The sequence below is a fragment of the Candoia aspera genome, chromosome 12, assembly GCF_035149785.1.
Source record: "Candoia aspera isolate rCanAsp1 chromosome 12, rCanAsp1.hap2, whole genome shotgun sequence".
In the NCBI taxonomy this organism is placed as follows: Eukaryota; Metazoa; Chordata; class Lepidosauria; order Squamata; family Boidae; genus Candoia; species Candoia aspera.
This window is the reverse complement of record NC_086164.1, coordinates 14,547,358-14,563,833: the sequence shown is the minus strand read 5'-3', so window position 1 is coordinate 14,563,833 and position 16,476 is coordinate 14,547,358. Positions and strand designations below refer to the sequence as shown.

The window sequence follows — 16,476 nt, the reverse complement described above, 5'->3', positions numbered from 1 at the left end:
CCTCTTAAAAACATCGACATTGTGGCCACCACCCAACCTGGTAGTGGTGCGTTCGGTTGCCTGGCATAACAAATCAGTCATGAATTTCCCCTTTTTTGAATGGCACCATCTTAGCATTGTAAGAGAGGGTGACACTTTCTATGTGTGATTTTAGATATGCATTTCATGTTTCCTGTTACCTGCCTTTGCTCTAAGCCAGCCTTGCTCAACCTATTGACCCTGGAGGAACCCTTGAAATGTTTTTCAGACCTCAGGGAACCCCTGCACATTCAGGCTCAAATAGAGGCCAGAAGTTACAAAATTATGGTATTTGTTTCATGGGTAGGCCTATATACATGCATGAACAGTGCTCTTAAACTAAAAATAAAGAATGAAACTTATCTCTTCAATGTGAAGTTGCCTGAATTTGAAATAATTTTCTAAATAAATCGTGATCCCCCAGGGAACCCCTAGTGACCTCTCGGAGAACCCGAGGGTACCACGGAACCCTGGTTGAGAAACCCTGGTCTAAGCGAAAAACAAAAGGCCCTGTAGTGTCTTTGTATTGGAAAACTCCTCTAGGCCCCTACAACAGTTTTCTTGCCCAACTTGCTCACTAGTGGAGTAAAGAGGAGATTAACTGGATGGGAACCCATTTCAGTCTGCCACTCTAATCAAAGCCTTTCCCAGACTTAACTGTATTGTGAATGTACTTGCATTGCTTCCCCACTCAGTTATTCTGGCTTACCCATGTTCAAGGGTTCTCAACTGCCCAAGGGCAGCAAGAATATATATGAATGGCTGATCAGTTGGCTAATTCTGTTACCACTTCAAACAGCAATTGCTAGGATTATCTGAGTTGGGGGATTGAGCAAGGCAGTCTTCAGTTCCCTCCCACTGGGCTGTACTGCCCCATTTGCAGAGCTGGGAGGCTGCTTTGCTGAACTACGCTGCCTGGTCCAGCTTTGCTCTACCTCTTTGGCATCTCTGAAACTTCACTGCATTGGTCCCCTCACCCACAGCGTTGTGGATGTGTTCTTTTTTACCTTTTTCAACAAGATTTAAAGGCATATATTTATAGTACCCTTCCTAGTATATTTCCCAGGGTGGTTTTAAATGCAAATTAAAATGTGTTCTCCTGTATGTTTATGTAATTGTCTGTTTATTTATTACTTCCCCACCACCCTTTTGCTAAAAGATATCAAGGCAGTGTGCGAGAATGCAAACAAGAAATGATGAAACAAAACCCCTAAAACAAGAACACCACCCAAAATATCAAAGAGGAGAATAAATGCCAAGAGCTCTTAAATTGGTCGAGTTAAAAAGATGTGCCTTGATCCTTCTAGAGGAGGAGATTTCAGAAGAGGAGGGGGGCACTCCACCTTTTGAGGTGGTATGGGTGAAAGGCAACAATCACCTTATAAATCAAAACCAATCACTGAGACACATACTTGAAAGAGCCATTAAAAGGCCAACACAAAAACTTCCTTTCCAGTATTTCAAATTCAACATCCATCCAGCGCTTGAAATAGAAACTTTTAAAGTACTAGCGAGAATGGAAAATGCCTTAACTTGACATTAAAGATGATGTACTGTTATCAATCTAAGTCAAAGGTGAAAGATTCCGTAGGCTTTCTGCATATATTTTTACAGTGAGTTACCTGGTTTTGCACTATTTCTAGCACCCTGCAGAAGCTGCCCATGTCAGTTTGAAATGCTCATGCCTCAACTTCTGCTTCGTGTACCATACTAGACACTAACTTGTGTCTTTTGTGTAGGTGCATGTGTGTGTCTGTGGCTCAGCTGTGAATGCCACAGCAATCAGAAAAGAGGGAAAAGAACAGGCACCCAGCCTGAAAAAGACAAACCAACAATATTCTTTGCCTGACCAGTTGCATTTTATTCACTTATTTATTTATATTTGCAGCGTGAGACCAGATTTTGAAACATAGCAACTCAGCAGTGCTTCAAAACTAAAGCAGCAATAATCTTGTACAGGAAAGGCTGAAATAGTAATGTCAGGGAGGCACATCTACAGGCTATAGTTGTTGTTAGAAATGGCTGAAGCTTGATCTCCTAGGAGGAAAACAATGACCTCTTGCTCAGAAGAACAGTTAGGATTTTTAATCGTTAGTGTTGTAAGTTCTGTCCTCCATTTAGTATAAAGTGGACAGTCTAACATTACATGAGATATGATCTGACTACTGTATCAGAACATGCAGATACAGTATTCATAGGAGATGCTGGTTTTTTTGCCCATTGTCACCCTAATAGGTAACTCTCCAATTCAGTCCAAGGTCAAAAGTCTTCTGTGGGAGATGCGTAAGATGTTTTTTTTAAAAAATCTGGATATGGACCAAGGAGGGTTATTAATCGAACTATAATGCAAGTGGGAAACTCTAGTTCTATCTGTTTGATGGTCTAGGTCCCAAATTCTCCATGAGCTATGATTTTTGTCAGGACTGACAGCAGCTAATGCTGGGAAGGAAAAGCCACAAGAAGGCAAATCAAGATCAATTTGTCTTAAGGAGGAATCAGAGCATTATCTGGCCAACACCTACTCCTAAAATAGGAGTTGGATAACATGGTGATGGGAAATGAGTTGTCTTAGAGGTTTGCAGAAGTAGTATGGGTTAAAAAAATCTATCTCTTTTGTTGATAAAGAGAGAGATCTGTCCTTAAAAGCAAGAAGCTGGAGAAGTGAAAGCCTGGGTTGCATCATGTCCCACTCAGGATCAACATATGTCCAAAAAGAAAAAGCATTTTCCTTGTGTTTTGCCCTGACCTTCTGTAGCTGGCTACCACTCTTTCAGAACTAGGTGAAGAAGGAGGTGATAGGAGAGGGTGCCCCAGGAAAGGACAAAGAGGACACTGTTGTATAAGATACGCTTCTTGTAGTGTTCCAGCATACCGGTTGTGAAATATATTGTGTGGGTAAAGAAAGTGTCAGTTGTGACTATCTCAGCATCTTTTTTTCATGTCCACCTCACGCTTTTATCAACCTAGACGTGCTTGCGTTATCCGAGGACAAGTGGTAGCAGTTGATGGAACCCCTCTGGTCGGGGTCAATGTGAGTTTCCAGCATCACAGTGATTATGGATATACCATCAGCCGACAGGATGGAAGGTAAAAGATCATTGCTTTCATGTCGTTCCCTAATGTTTACTTTCTCGGGGGAATTCTTTAATTTGGGAATTGGGGGAAAAGGTTGAAAGCAAAGGGGGGGGAAAGTTGAAACCCAGGGAAGCTTCAGCCAGTTAATGAATTAAAAAGACACCAAGAATTTGAATGATTCAGCAGCACACATATAACAACAACAACAACAACAACAACAGATTAATGAATCAGCCTGGCAACTGATTCATGAATGGATTACACGTAAAGGATTTTGTATATCCAAATTATGTTACTGCAGGATAGACACAGACAGACAGACAGCATATAATCAGTGCAAATCAGTCCACAGCAGGATGAAAGCCTCTTCACTGAAAATTATGGATTGTAACCTATTTATCCAGTGTTGGTAGATGGATATTTTTTGACCCCCAAGCCCTAGACTGGCCCAAATTCATCCAGCTGGCTTCCATGCCTAAGCGAGGATTAGAATCTGATCTTCCCACTCCTAGTCCAGCACCTTAACTGCTACACCATATACATACATAATTACATGCACGCATAGACACATACACACACACATACACACATACATAAATATACACATACACTTTCAATATTTTATTTTTCCTTCCCTTGTGCAGTAGCACATGTGAGCCAAAGGAAATTAAAAGTAAATAAACCCTCCACCCTCAGATTAAAATTGGCTGATTAAAACGGGGCCCCACCAATTAATCAGTTCAACCAATTAAAGCTCACAGAGGCAGAAAAACCTCATGTTCAAAAATTTCATGGTATCGTTCCTGCTTATTGCAATGTAAATACTCTAAAGCTGAGTGTAAATAATCCATTGCAGTTAAGTAATGAAGCTAATATTTATTCCATATATATATTTGACTGATTTTAAAGTATCAGAGTTGCAAGTTATCTAATTATAGTTTCTGATCCTTCTCTTTCTCTTCCTTTCCATATATAACCTGTGTAATATTTGGGAAATGTGATGGAATATACATAATTAAGTCTTACTCCTTAACAGAATTTATTACCATGGAAGATTTCCATAAGGGATGCATCCAGTAATGAAGTGAAAAGACTATTTATGCCACCTTACATGAAATGACTGTAGATGTTAACGTTTTGAGAATATGAAGTGTATCACTTATTCTGCTCTGTACTTTTTCTGGAATTCAGAAGACTTCTTTCTATCACAACCTACTGACTCTTAATAAAAGCAGAGTACAGTTGCACACGATCCCAGCTTTTCTGTTCCTATCACTCCAAATTCCATTTTTTTCCTTCATTCTTTCATGACCTTTGAACTCTCTCAAATAGTTATACTTTATAAGCCTTTTTGGGGGAGTTCAACTGCCACTTACAGACTTTATTCTAACCTTTTTTTTTCTTGGAGCTTCTGAAAAGCTTTGGGTCTCCCACATCTGCTGATATTTCCTTCTTCTCTGTGGGTCATACAGTTTTGGCTACACAACTGGAGGCATTCAGAGCCTGATCATCAGGAACATAAGGAATCATGTGAAAACTCAAGGTAGATGACACAGGCAAGAGTCTCTTCCAAATTACCTCCAGGCATTCACCCCAAAACTATTTAGTGCAGGGTTCCCATTGGTTTTTACTACCTGAGCAGCCTAGAAACTACTAAAGAACATAAGTTTAGTCCAAGCAGCATTAGTCTTCCCTCATCTGCTTCTTTCCAGAATTGTTGGATAATAATTCACATGTCTAAATCAATTTTATTTTGATCAATAATGAGGAAGTTGCATTAAAACGTAATTTAAAAAGAAAAAAACAACCACCATGTTCAGACTTGTATCAGCTGATGCCTCATGTTCATTGTGACAGCACAAAATTTTGCTACTGTACAGGTGATATATAGTTTCTTATCCAAGAGAAGGAGGTCCACATAAATATTATCTGTTCTTGGGTGTTGATGCAGTAGGGATAAGATATTTCTATTCAAAATGTCCTTATAGTAGTTATAATATGGTAGCATATGCTGAACTGTTTCTGTGTTCCAGGATCTTCGGAGGCAGCTGTGCCCAATTAGTAGGGTTTTAGATTTATCTACCCTGCAAAAGTGCAGAGGAAAAAATGTGGTCTGCCTCTGAAAAATACTTTTCTAAGCCTAGGAAAGCAACTCTGGCATGATAATATTCACACAACTAAAAGCAGACCAGTTGTTTAAGTATGGCCAAATGTCATGAGATTTCAGTTTTCTTGCTTGCGTTCTTAGGAGACTTCAGATGAGAACATGAAAATGTCGAGACATTTCAATATTCTTCTATAAGATCAGCTTGATTTCTTATACGTTTGATTTTCACTGTTAATGAGTTTTAAATTATTTTATTTCTTTTGGAAAGGTGCTCTTGGGAATGTTTATCTGTTTTGCTGAAAGATGTCTAGGTTTTGTAGAACAAAATATTGTAGATAAAGGAATTGCAACAGAAATAGGTAGCTTCGCTAATGTGTTAAAGAAAGCATGATAATAACAGTATGTCCAGTTTGCATTATGTCATTTTACTGGTGGTGCAGAAGATGCTTAGTAGAATTGGAAGCTGAAAACATTGTATCAGTGGGGTGGTTTTGGTGCCAGATGGGATCCAAATAAATCAAAAGGTTTTGTCCTAACTTGGAGCAAAGAACCATGCTGAGACAGTATCTTGGTCTCTAGTGTTTATTGAACTAGTCTAGTAGACAGAAAATCCTGCCAAACTGAAAGACTGTGGGAAACCCACACAGATAACCCAAAACTCAAGGTGGCTCTGCTCTGAGTTTCTTTGACAGAAAGTTCAAAGCCTCTAAACTATGCATGCGTTTTTCCCCCTGGATGGGGGCCCCCTCCTGCTCATCATCAGTACTCATGACAGGTTTATTTTGTTTTTCAGTTTTGATCTAGTAGCTGTTGGAGGCATCTCAGTCACCCTGATCTTTGATAGATCACCTTTTCTTCCGGTGAAAAGGACACTTTGGCTGTCCTGGAATAAATTTATTGTGGTAGACAAAGTGGTCATGCAAAGGACAGAGGCAGATACACCCTCTTGTGACATCAGTAGCTTCATTAGTCCAAATCCAATCGTAATTCCTTTTCCTCTGACATCATTTGGAGGATCATGTCCGGAAAGGGGAACAATCATACCAGAGTTACAGGTAAGAGAGATGGAAGCAGTGTCATATTTTTGAGAAAAGAACAGGAAATTGTTGAGATAGGATTCTTTGTCTATTTAAAATTTGTTTCTTGAATTTAATCCTATCTAATTGTAAAGGTTAATAAATAAGTTGCTCTGGTGCCTTTCATATGTGCAGAAATACAGTTCCCCAAATTCTAGGTCAGTATTAAATCCCAGCCAGCTATAGCTATTCACTCTCTATTAGGGCCATGTGAATATTTGATTTGAAGACAATTTGATCTCCTCTCTGAATTGAATCTGCTTGATCCGAAGGTTCTGTGGACTTTTGTACATGCATACGTGTGCTTTTATCAAGCTGACTTTCTAAACCAATTCAATTTGACATCCAGTTGCAAATCCAGATGGATTATATCAACTGTTTAAATTTTGAAGCTCAATTGCAAATAAATTGCAAATCAGAATTTGGCTGATTTCAACACCTGTAACAATTATGGCTTGGAATTCTAGGAATTCCAACACATTGGAAAATACCAGATTAAATTAGAGATTTGGCCCAGAGCAGTAACTACAATGGTTATGATCTTGTGCATGAAAATCCCATAAACAATGCCACTGGGACTCAGAGTACCATATAGCTTCTGGGCAGCAAAATTCCACTTACTCCCAAGATTATTAGCCATTGTTGAAATATCTCCTATATGGAATTGTCTAAGCTATCTTTAAAGACATCTGTGAACACAGCACTGTTTTATGGCAGTGAATTCCATATGCATTAACTCTGAGATGTTCAAAATTTATTAGGAACAGGACATAAAACCACATGAATATATGCTTACTACATTTCTGTCAAATATTGTACCTCCCTCATATTTGAAAGAAGCAGAAGAACCAAGTAGGGCCAGGATGCCAGGTGGATCCCGTCAACTCAGTGGGAAAGAAGAAATCATGTAGAAGGTGTAAAAAGTCTGTAGAATGTCCCTGCCAGATACACATTTCATATTGTGGAATCCCAAATGTAGGCAAGTCTCCATGGATCTGTAGTGGGCAACATGGATTGTGCAAGAGCAATCTCCACTAAGCATCATTTCTGAGAAGATACCTTAATCTTAGTAACTGCAGTTTCCTACCTTGTTTGACACTGCAGTGGTGCATAAATACCCAGACAGAATGTTATCAAAGTCACCAGAGAAGTCCAATATGGTAGATGCTGACAAGGTTTGCTGTGATGTTAACATGCACAACTCTCTTTCAGGTGGTCCAGGAGGAAATATCCTTTCCTTCCAGCTTTGTGAAGCTTAGTTACTTGAGTAGCAGAACCTCAGGATATAAAACCCTGCTACGCATCATTTTGACACATTCCACCATCCCTCCTGGAATAACAAAAGTGCATCTCACTGTAACGATTGAAGGGCGGCTGGCTCAGAAATGGTTTCCTGCTGCAGTCAACCTCATCTATACTTTTGCATGGAATAAGACTGATATTTATGGCCAGAAGGTATCTGGCCTGGCAGAGGCAATAGGTATGTCTGCTTTAACAATGCTATTGTGGGTATGTTATATGAGTAAGAGTTACCTTTGATAGAGATAGAGAGGGAGAGGGAGGGAGAGAGGGAGGGAGAGAGAGAGGGAGAGAGAGAGAGGTAGTAGTATGGATTGTGAGTAGTGGTAGGGAGTATGAGACACTGAAGAAGTACCAGGGCCTAAAGGAGGAACTAGAGAGGATGTGGAAAGCGAAGGCCAAAGTGGTCCCGGTGGTGGTAGGGGCACTTGGGGCTGTGACCCCCAGGCTGGGAGAGCAGCTCCAACACATCCCAGGAGCAACATCAGACCTCTCTGTCCAGAAGGTGCAGTGCTAGAAACAGCCAAGATCCTGCACAGAACCCTCAAACTCCCAGGCCTCTGGTAGGGAACCCGAGATTGAGGAAGACACATACCACCCATAGGGGAGTGTCATGAGTAAGGATGGCGAGCAGGGGGCTCCCACCCAGACTGTCAAGCGCATGCGTAGCACTGAGGAACTGTTCAGCCATTCAAAGAGACACAGATCGGGACCGCCTTAACCTTTGGAGTTTATATGGCTGGGTTTTTCCCACGCTTCCTCAGTTTGTTAGGATTCTTGTTAAGTACTAGTAATAAATATTAGAGACCAAGTCATTGTCTCAGTGTGTTTCCTGGTAGTTAGGACAGGGAGAGAGGGTTGTTGTTCTTTTATAATGTGTGTTTGTGTGTGTAGTCCTTTAAGCAAAATAATTTGGTACATGTATGTTTTGAATGTGCTTGTAAGGAGATGCAAGATATCACTTGCAAACATTAATAATATTCCCTTCTATACCAAATAGTAGCAAATCTAGATGACTGCAGCATTGCAGCCAACAAGGAAGTTTTTCCCTGATTCAAATTTAGTCACATTCTGTCCAGTTTTGGGAGAGTTTTCACATCAGTGAATAGACAGGCACAGTTCCAAGCCCCCTTTTATTTATTTATATATATATATATATATATATATATATATATATATATATATATATATATAGCATTCCATTGGGTTGGAAAAAAAGAAAATGGGCACTTTGAAGCTGAAAAAGTATTTTTGAAGCTTAGAAATGTTGAATTTGAAGTGCTTGGGGCACCCTTCAGAAGGAAATCATGCCCAACCCTTGGGGAGATGTGTATCTAGCAGCTGGAGACTGCCTACCTCAACTTTAATATTATATAAATCTTGCAGTGATTTTATTAAAACTTCCTGCTTCATCCTCTTGATTTTGGGTAGTGTCACCTCTCATCCATCACAGTCATTGCCACACTGTGAGCCTTATCATTAATTATAAACATGCCAAGCACTTTGTAAATCAAATGTTCCAATCTTGGATCTTTAGCACAGCTGTTCCAAGTTTTCAGCATGGGTCTTTGTGAGTTTACTAGATGTATTAGGTCTATTCCATCATTAAAGCTGGGAACAGAGGTTGGAACGCCTGTGCCAAGGTAGGATGTTCCAAATGCAATACATTTTACATACTTCCAACACACACACACACACACACTTCTCTTATGTCTTATGACCCATGTCTAAGTAGGAGTGAGTTGGATTACTTTGATTTTCAGACAGATTTCTCAGTACAATAGGTGCATTCTTCCTCTTGATAGATTTCTCCTTTCCTGACAAACATCCCTACATATAATATTGGCTGAGCACATCTGATCATGGGTATCCAACTGCTGAATATCACATCTCAGCTCCTTAGATTAACATTTCTAACTGGCAGCCAAAGTTATCCACGCTGGAAAACACACACACACACACACCATGCTGTGCTTTGCAGTCTTATCTACCTGTTTCTTTCCTTTGAACAAACACACTTCTTTACCTATACCTTAGAGGTATTTGAAAACCAGAAATCAAGCAATATGCTGCCATCTGGAGGAGGCTGCAGAAAATTTGACAGGACCATTTTAGCAACTCATAAGAGAACTCCAGCAAGTACGAAGGAGGAGGTAGTTGGTTTTTTTTAAGAAAAAGAGAGAAGAATTGTTTTCTTTCTCTGCTGCATCTACAACCACAACAACCAAGTCGCTGCAAATGGAGAAGGAAAGAGATGCAAAGCAAAACCAAGAATCCTTTATCCCTTTTTTCTTTCACTTTCCTCCTTTTTTTATTTGCAATTGCAATTGTATGTTGTTTTTATATAACAATCAGGTTTCACAAGACCACTAAAACAATTTATATATCTTGGTGATTTCATAGACATATCTGCAGAACGTTGTTGGCATCTAGAATGTTTCATTTCCCAGTTATATGGTTCCATCCAAGTATAAGTCAAATCTGATCCTGCTTAGCTTTGTAGAAGAGCCAGAATTGGCTAGGCGGTCTTACTTAGCCAGATGATGTATATAACATTAAAACAATGCAGTCAACTCTTCTATAATATTCAGAAAGAAAAGGCCTGGGTAACAAAGCAGGTCTTGCACAGGTTATAAAACCAAACCACTGAAGATGCTTGCTTTGCCAATAAAGGCAGGAGTTTCCATAACTGCTGCCCTGGTGAGTGCAAAGAACTTGGAGATCTTAAATGACAGTATCAGCACATGAGGAGTTAGGAACCATTCCAGCATCTGAAGCTATAACAGTCACAGGAATTCAGGGAAAATTGAAAACAAAAGCTCAGAGAGTATGCTGAACTATGACCAAGAATGATTGCTCCAACACAGCTCAGGTTGATAAGCAGTCAAAATACATGCAAAGTCCCTCATCTTTTTCAGTTGGTTCTAGATCTATAAAAGTCAGGAAAGAGGCTGGCACATCTTCTTTTCTAGGTTTCTCAAATAGCTTTTCCCGTGAGTTACTCCTTTTAGTCATCTTCTGGTTCTCAGAGTTGACATTTAACCAATGTTTCCCACCAACTTGTCCTTAACCCAAAGGAATAAATGATAATTAGCCAGCTGCAATTTAGAGCTCTGATAGGATAAGAAATTTTTGACTCAGCACTGTCAGACCTCTGGTGCAGATGTGAGAGATTGTGGGAAGGCCGGGGGCAAGTGAGTTGACAGATTATCTCATAAACAGCCATTCAGCCAGGGGGACAGACATCTGGGAGAAAGTGTTCAAAGAGACCCCACTTTAATTAACTCACTAAAAAAGAGGCTAAGAAAATCCTATTACAGTTTCCAGGATTCTATATGTATGCCAGAGTAGCATTAAAAATGCTAGAGAGATTGAGAGATAATAGACGATAAAGATATCTCCTTCCTTCCTTCCTTTCTTCCTTTCTTCCTTTCTTCTTGCCAGCTACATGGGGCTTGAAAACAGGCTGTGCATCTTTCCAATTCCTGTTTTCATCTAAAATATCAGACGACCATGTAAGTCAAACTTTACTGTAGTTCAGTGAAGCAGGTCTGCTTCCAAACATTTCACAGCTAAAAGCAACCACGGTGTTATGTTTAAGATAACATATTGCATGGTGGTTAATCTAGAAGAGAAATGAAATGTCTAATCTCTTTGTAATGATATTAAAGGCAACACTGAAATACTTTGGCCACATAATGAGAAGCCAGGACTCCCTGGAGAAGATGCTGATGCTAGGGAGAGTGGAAGGCAAAAGGAAGAGGGGCTGACCAAGGGCAAGATGGATGGATGATATTCTAGAGGTGACGGACTCATCCCTGGGGGAGCTGGGGGTGTTGACGACCGACAGGAAGCTTTGGTGTGGGCTGGCCCATGAAGTCATGAAGAGTCAGAAGTGACAACAACAACAATCTCTTTGTAAATAGACCAAAGGAGGGAAGAGCACCAAAAACCCACAACTGGTTATACCTCATTTCCATAAAACTAAATCTTACATCTGTTGCAACTTATGGCTTGAGGACAAGATAGAACAGTTGTATGGTTGGAATAGCGTTTTCCAACCTATGTGAATTTCAGCTCCCATGTGGGAATTGCTGGCTGAATAGATTTTGGAAGTTATGGTCCACATATATAGAGGGAACTTAGATTTAGGAAGATTGCTCTGGATGCTCAGGATGATATACAGAAGTCAAGCTAAGAACAGCAATAAATTAAAGTGAATGTAGATAAAATTGTAAGATGAAAACAAAGGTGGAAGTGATATATTACTGTAATACCAGAACTATTTAGAATTAGACTGTATTTACAAATCTTTGGTATTTTTTTTTCTGCAATAGAGGCCTTTTCAACCACTTTCTCCCAATCTGGTATAGTTGATAGTAGTGTAGCAGACATTTCCAGGGGGTACATGCTCAAAATCATTCAATTTCTAGTGTGATACATGGATGAGTAATCTGAGACTTTGGCTTAAGATGCTGAAAAATGAAAGTTGGCATCCAGGAGAGGAGTCTGTGCTCTCACTTGTATCTCACATCATGTGCAAAATATGTTTGGCTTAGTTAATTTTATTTGCACTTTTAAAGCTGCCTTCAACTTGAATTGGGGTTTTGGCATGCAAAAGCGGTCTTGCTGAATCTGACAGGGCAATTTAAGTAGATTTTCCACCAGCCTGATATATAGCAATGAATAGTGCAAGGTTGCTGTGCATCCTTGTCTTTTGGTGCGTTCTTCCATCCTGCGATAGGAGTATTAAATCATACTTATTTTAGCTATTAATTCCATGTATATTTTGCCTTTCCAGTCAAGCACGGCTGTCTTAAGCCACAAGCAACAGCTTCAGACCAATACTGGACCACTCTAAAATACTTGTGTTCCACTTCTGTGCAATGTTTAAGGTCCAGTGCATGGTTATCAAAAGCCCCATTCCCCAGCAAACATCCTTCCACTCTACAATGTGAACAATGAACTAGGTTTGGTTTTGATTTTGCATCACCAAGCATTTAAATGTTTCAGACCAAAATTATGTTACTGACGTGGAGGTTTTGGTGGCAGAAGGAATGGGGAGGAATACATTGGTCCCCAAACTCAGCTACGTTAAAAACTTGTATCTTTGATTATTATGGCAGCTCTCATTTCCATACTTAAAGTCATTTAAATGGCTTCTCTTGTGAACCAGTGGACCTAATATGAGATAGGATCTGGTTACTCAAGGGCCTGCCTGTCTCCCATAGTATCTGCCCAGCCAATTTGATCTTGCGGGCTTGGTGTGCTCTGGGTTCCTTCAGTTAAACAATGCCATCTATGGGGACCCAAGAAGGGCACCTTCTCTGGCGCAGTGTCTGTCCTCTGGAATGAGGTTCCCCTCGAAGTCAGAATGGCCCCCACCCTGTTGTCATTCAGAAGGGCTATGAAAACTTGCCTCTTCACCGAGGTCTTTGGAAAGGGAGAGTGAGATCCTTCACTTCATTCTGTCCGATCTGTTGTTCTTGCCAGTATCTTCTGTCAGTTCTATTGTAATTTTTGATTTTCATGATCCACCCAGACTCCTTGGCAGTCAGGTGGCATACAAGTTTAAATTATTATTATTATTATTATTATTATTATTATCATCATCATCATCATCATCATCATCATCCAAAAAAGAAGAGGATCAGGGGCTCTTCCATTTATATATTTCCATACATCTGTGTAAGTCTGGCTGGCTTCATCACTTTTGATTTTCCGAAGGTCCCTCAAGACCTTGCTGTGCCATCAGGCCTGGGGACCCCAGGGGACTAGTGAATTATTGAGGTGGTATTATTAACATCCCTTCGCCCAATATTTTCTCTTTTTAGCTTTGTTTTTTCTAGTTTTTAATATATAATAGTAATAATAAATTGTTTTGTATTTAGTAATTAACTGGTTTTTAGCTTGTCGTACACTGCCCAGAGTCACTTGTTTTGTGAGATGGGCAGCTATATGAATTTGGCAAATAAATAACTAAATAAGCCTCATGACATGAGATTGAGGGAATTGCACGTATGATTCTCTGCAAACATTTTTATACAACCCAGAAGCTAAAGTTCTCAGGTTCCCAATAGTTGGTTAATAAGATTTTAAAAACTGCAGGATTCTATTTATTTGAGCACTTTTCATGTTATCCAATATACTTTTTATTCAGGCTGATTTTTTTTTTTTAATGCTTTGGCTTCAGCTGCTGTTTGCTTCGTAGCCATTCGTGTTACTCTCCTGAAGACATCTTCAGCTTCTTCAGTCCAAGAATAAAGAGAGAATCAATGTTTTCAAAGAAAATTCCTCACGACATTCCCCCCCCAGTCTAAAAGGGCATGGGACAAGCTAATTTAATCTTGGAATTAATCCCAAAGAGCTAATTCCCTGCATAGGGTTTGGTTTTTTTGGTCCTCAACTGCTGTAGACTAAAGCAAAGGGGGAGTTTTTTTAAAGATGGATAATTCTGTCACTTCCCTGTATTTGCTTCTAGCAAGAGCTATTGGCTTTCAAGTGATAGATTACAGCAAGCAAGGGCAGAGGGGAACTGGCTGTGTAACACAGATGAAACAGGAAGCTTGCCTGCCCCAGGCATGATGGACTGGACCTGGCCATCTGTTCTTTTAGCCAGTCCCTGTGACCACCCTGCTTACAGAAGCAGCATTTTTGCAGCATACCAGACCTCTGGATGAGCACCTGGGGTTTGGTCCATGTGTACCATTCTGCCATGGCCCAGAACAATGCTGTGAAAATCCCTGCCCTCAGGAAGTCAGCACTGCTGTGACAATTTCAGAGCTGGTCCAAACTGTTGGGTAAAACAAAGAAAGAAATGACAAAGCATTATTTACCCGCTTAAGATGATTGCTAGACACCACTTCAGTAACCTCTCTGTTCTACAGAAGGTGGGGGTCATGCTCCACAGTGGGGCATCTGTTTTGAGTGCAAAACATCCAAGGTTCCCTAGGATTTCTAAATGATCAGGTAGCACGCGCTAAGATCGTCTTCTGGCTTAAGTCCCCCGAGATCCCTTGCAAGTCAGAAGGTATTCATTTCTCTTCACAAGCCCAAGGTTGCTTCATTATTTTAATACTTCAGTGTGCAGTACAGTTCTTCCTTTAAAATTTGCTACCTCTGCCTTTCGTGTATGTCCCCCAAAGAAGCAAAAAAATTTATTTACAGCCTGAACAGTTCCCTCCAGCAGCAGAGAGCAATTATATATTTTGGTTGGGAAAACTCCCCCGCCCTCCTCCACTCCCATGTACTCTTGAGCCTTTGCTGGTTCTGCATTACCAGCAGGCACTCGGTGGTTGTCCCAGGGAATCAGGAAATCAGCTCCAGCAGCAACGAATTGACTGTATTTGTCATGATAATGAAATAGAGAAGAAATTGGCACTGCAAAAGCCATTTTCTTCGTGTTGCTGTTGTTACTATGACAAGTTTTATAGCTTCTCTTCTTCCTGTTGACTGTTAAGGTTTGAAAAAGTTGCTCCTATTTCTCTTCAAGTTGTGGGGTTTAATCTCAGCCCTCTAATAAGAATGTCATAGATTGAATACCTGATTACCTGCTCAGTTTTTCACTTCTTTAAAAGGAAAGTAATCACCAAGCAAATACTTTTATTCAGACCAAGCAACAATGCAGACTCCTTTTTTGACAGGATAGTTTTCCCACTGTTCTTTGTGACTAGGACAGACTTGCTGATCTAGGTTTTGTAAGTTTAAAAAACAAAAACAAAAAAACCCATAACATTTGCATAGATTGGGTGAGGGGCCACACCACTGACTTGAAGGAAAGCAGAAGAGCATTATAGTCCATGGTGCTTCAAGAAGAATGGCCAGAGCTTTCTGCAGTTCTGTGGCTTTCATGTTTCACAGCTGCAATCAAACCCCTCAATGCTCCTTTTTTTTTTTTTTTGGCCAGGGGGTGGTGGAAATCAACATTCAAAGGGGTTCCTGGACCATGTTCACTGGCTTTGTGTCATGATTAGCAGCAATTGGGCCCAGAAGTTAACCTTCCTAAGTGCCTTGGCATCTCCTCCTCATCCTTCCAAGATGGCGTCTTCTTCATTGCTACTATGCCAGGCCCTCCTCAAGAGTGGATGAAATAGGAATCTTTTTACTGTATTCAAAACCAAATATACAAAGAGTCTAATGTTGTTGGATGGTTCTCCTCCAGTGTACAACTTACTACCAGTTGACTGCTCTTAGACCTATCCCAGGCAGTTGATGAACTACTAGCTATAATCTGTTGAATTTTATCTCTTTGCAGTCTCAGTAGGGTATGAATATGAGAGCTGTCCTGATTTGATTCTATGGGAGAAAAGGACTGTAACATTGCAAGGATTTGAGTTGGATGCTTCAAATCTAGGAGGCTGGTCTTTGGACAAACATCATATTCTGAATACACAGAGTGGTGAGTACACGCCTTATTCTTTTTTATTCATTGTTTTTGTTAGTTTTTTGCATTATTCCTTTTCTTCAGAAGCTCAAGGTAGCTTACACGGAGATTTCTCCACAAAAACAATACTGTGAGGTAAGTTGGGCTGACAGAAAGTGACTGCCCCAAAGTCACCCATGGCTGAGGCTGGATTTGAGCCCACTTCTTCCTAGTCCTAGTTTAATATTTTAACATCTATGCCACATGTGGGAAGTAGATTTCCCCTCCCAGATAGAAATTATGAACGTTTATACATATACTAAATTATGATTGATTTTACAATCTTGTTTCAAATAGCTGTGAAAATAGGTAGAAAGTAGGTATATCTGCATACTTTGAAATCTTGATTTTTAATCTCATCTTGAGAGTCCTAGTATTATAGTGTTGGGAAAGGCTTGAAGGTCATTTACTCCAGCCAACTTTTCCATGTGCAGAATCTGCCACCTGATGAATGTCTGTCTAGTTTTTGCTTCAGCACT

The 16,476-nt window shown here is 40.1% G+C and overlaps 1 protein-coding gene across 1 annotated transcript in view; it reads left to right on the top strand.

Annotated features, from left to right (window-relative positions):
* TENM1 (teneurin transmembrane protein 1) overlaps positions 1-16,476 on the top strand; it is a 273,477-nt gene that overhangs the window by 188,952 nt on the left and 68,049 nt on the right. The window contains exons 14-17 of the mRNA XM_063313466.1: positions 2,986-3,105; positions 5,994-6,255; positions 7,489-7,756; positions 15,830-15,973. Of these exons, the coding sequence (XP_063169536.1) occupies positions 2,986-3,105; positions 5,994-6,255; positions 7,489-7,756; positions 15,830-15,973 (794 nt within the window). The remainder of the gene's footprint in view (positions 1-2,985; positions 3,106-5,993; positions 6,256-7,488; positions 7,757-15,829; positions 15,974-16,476) is intronic.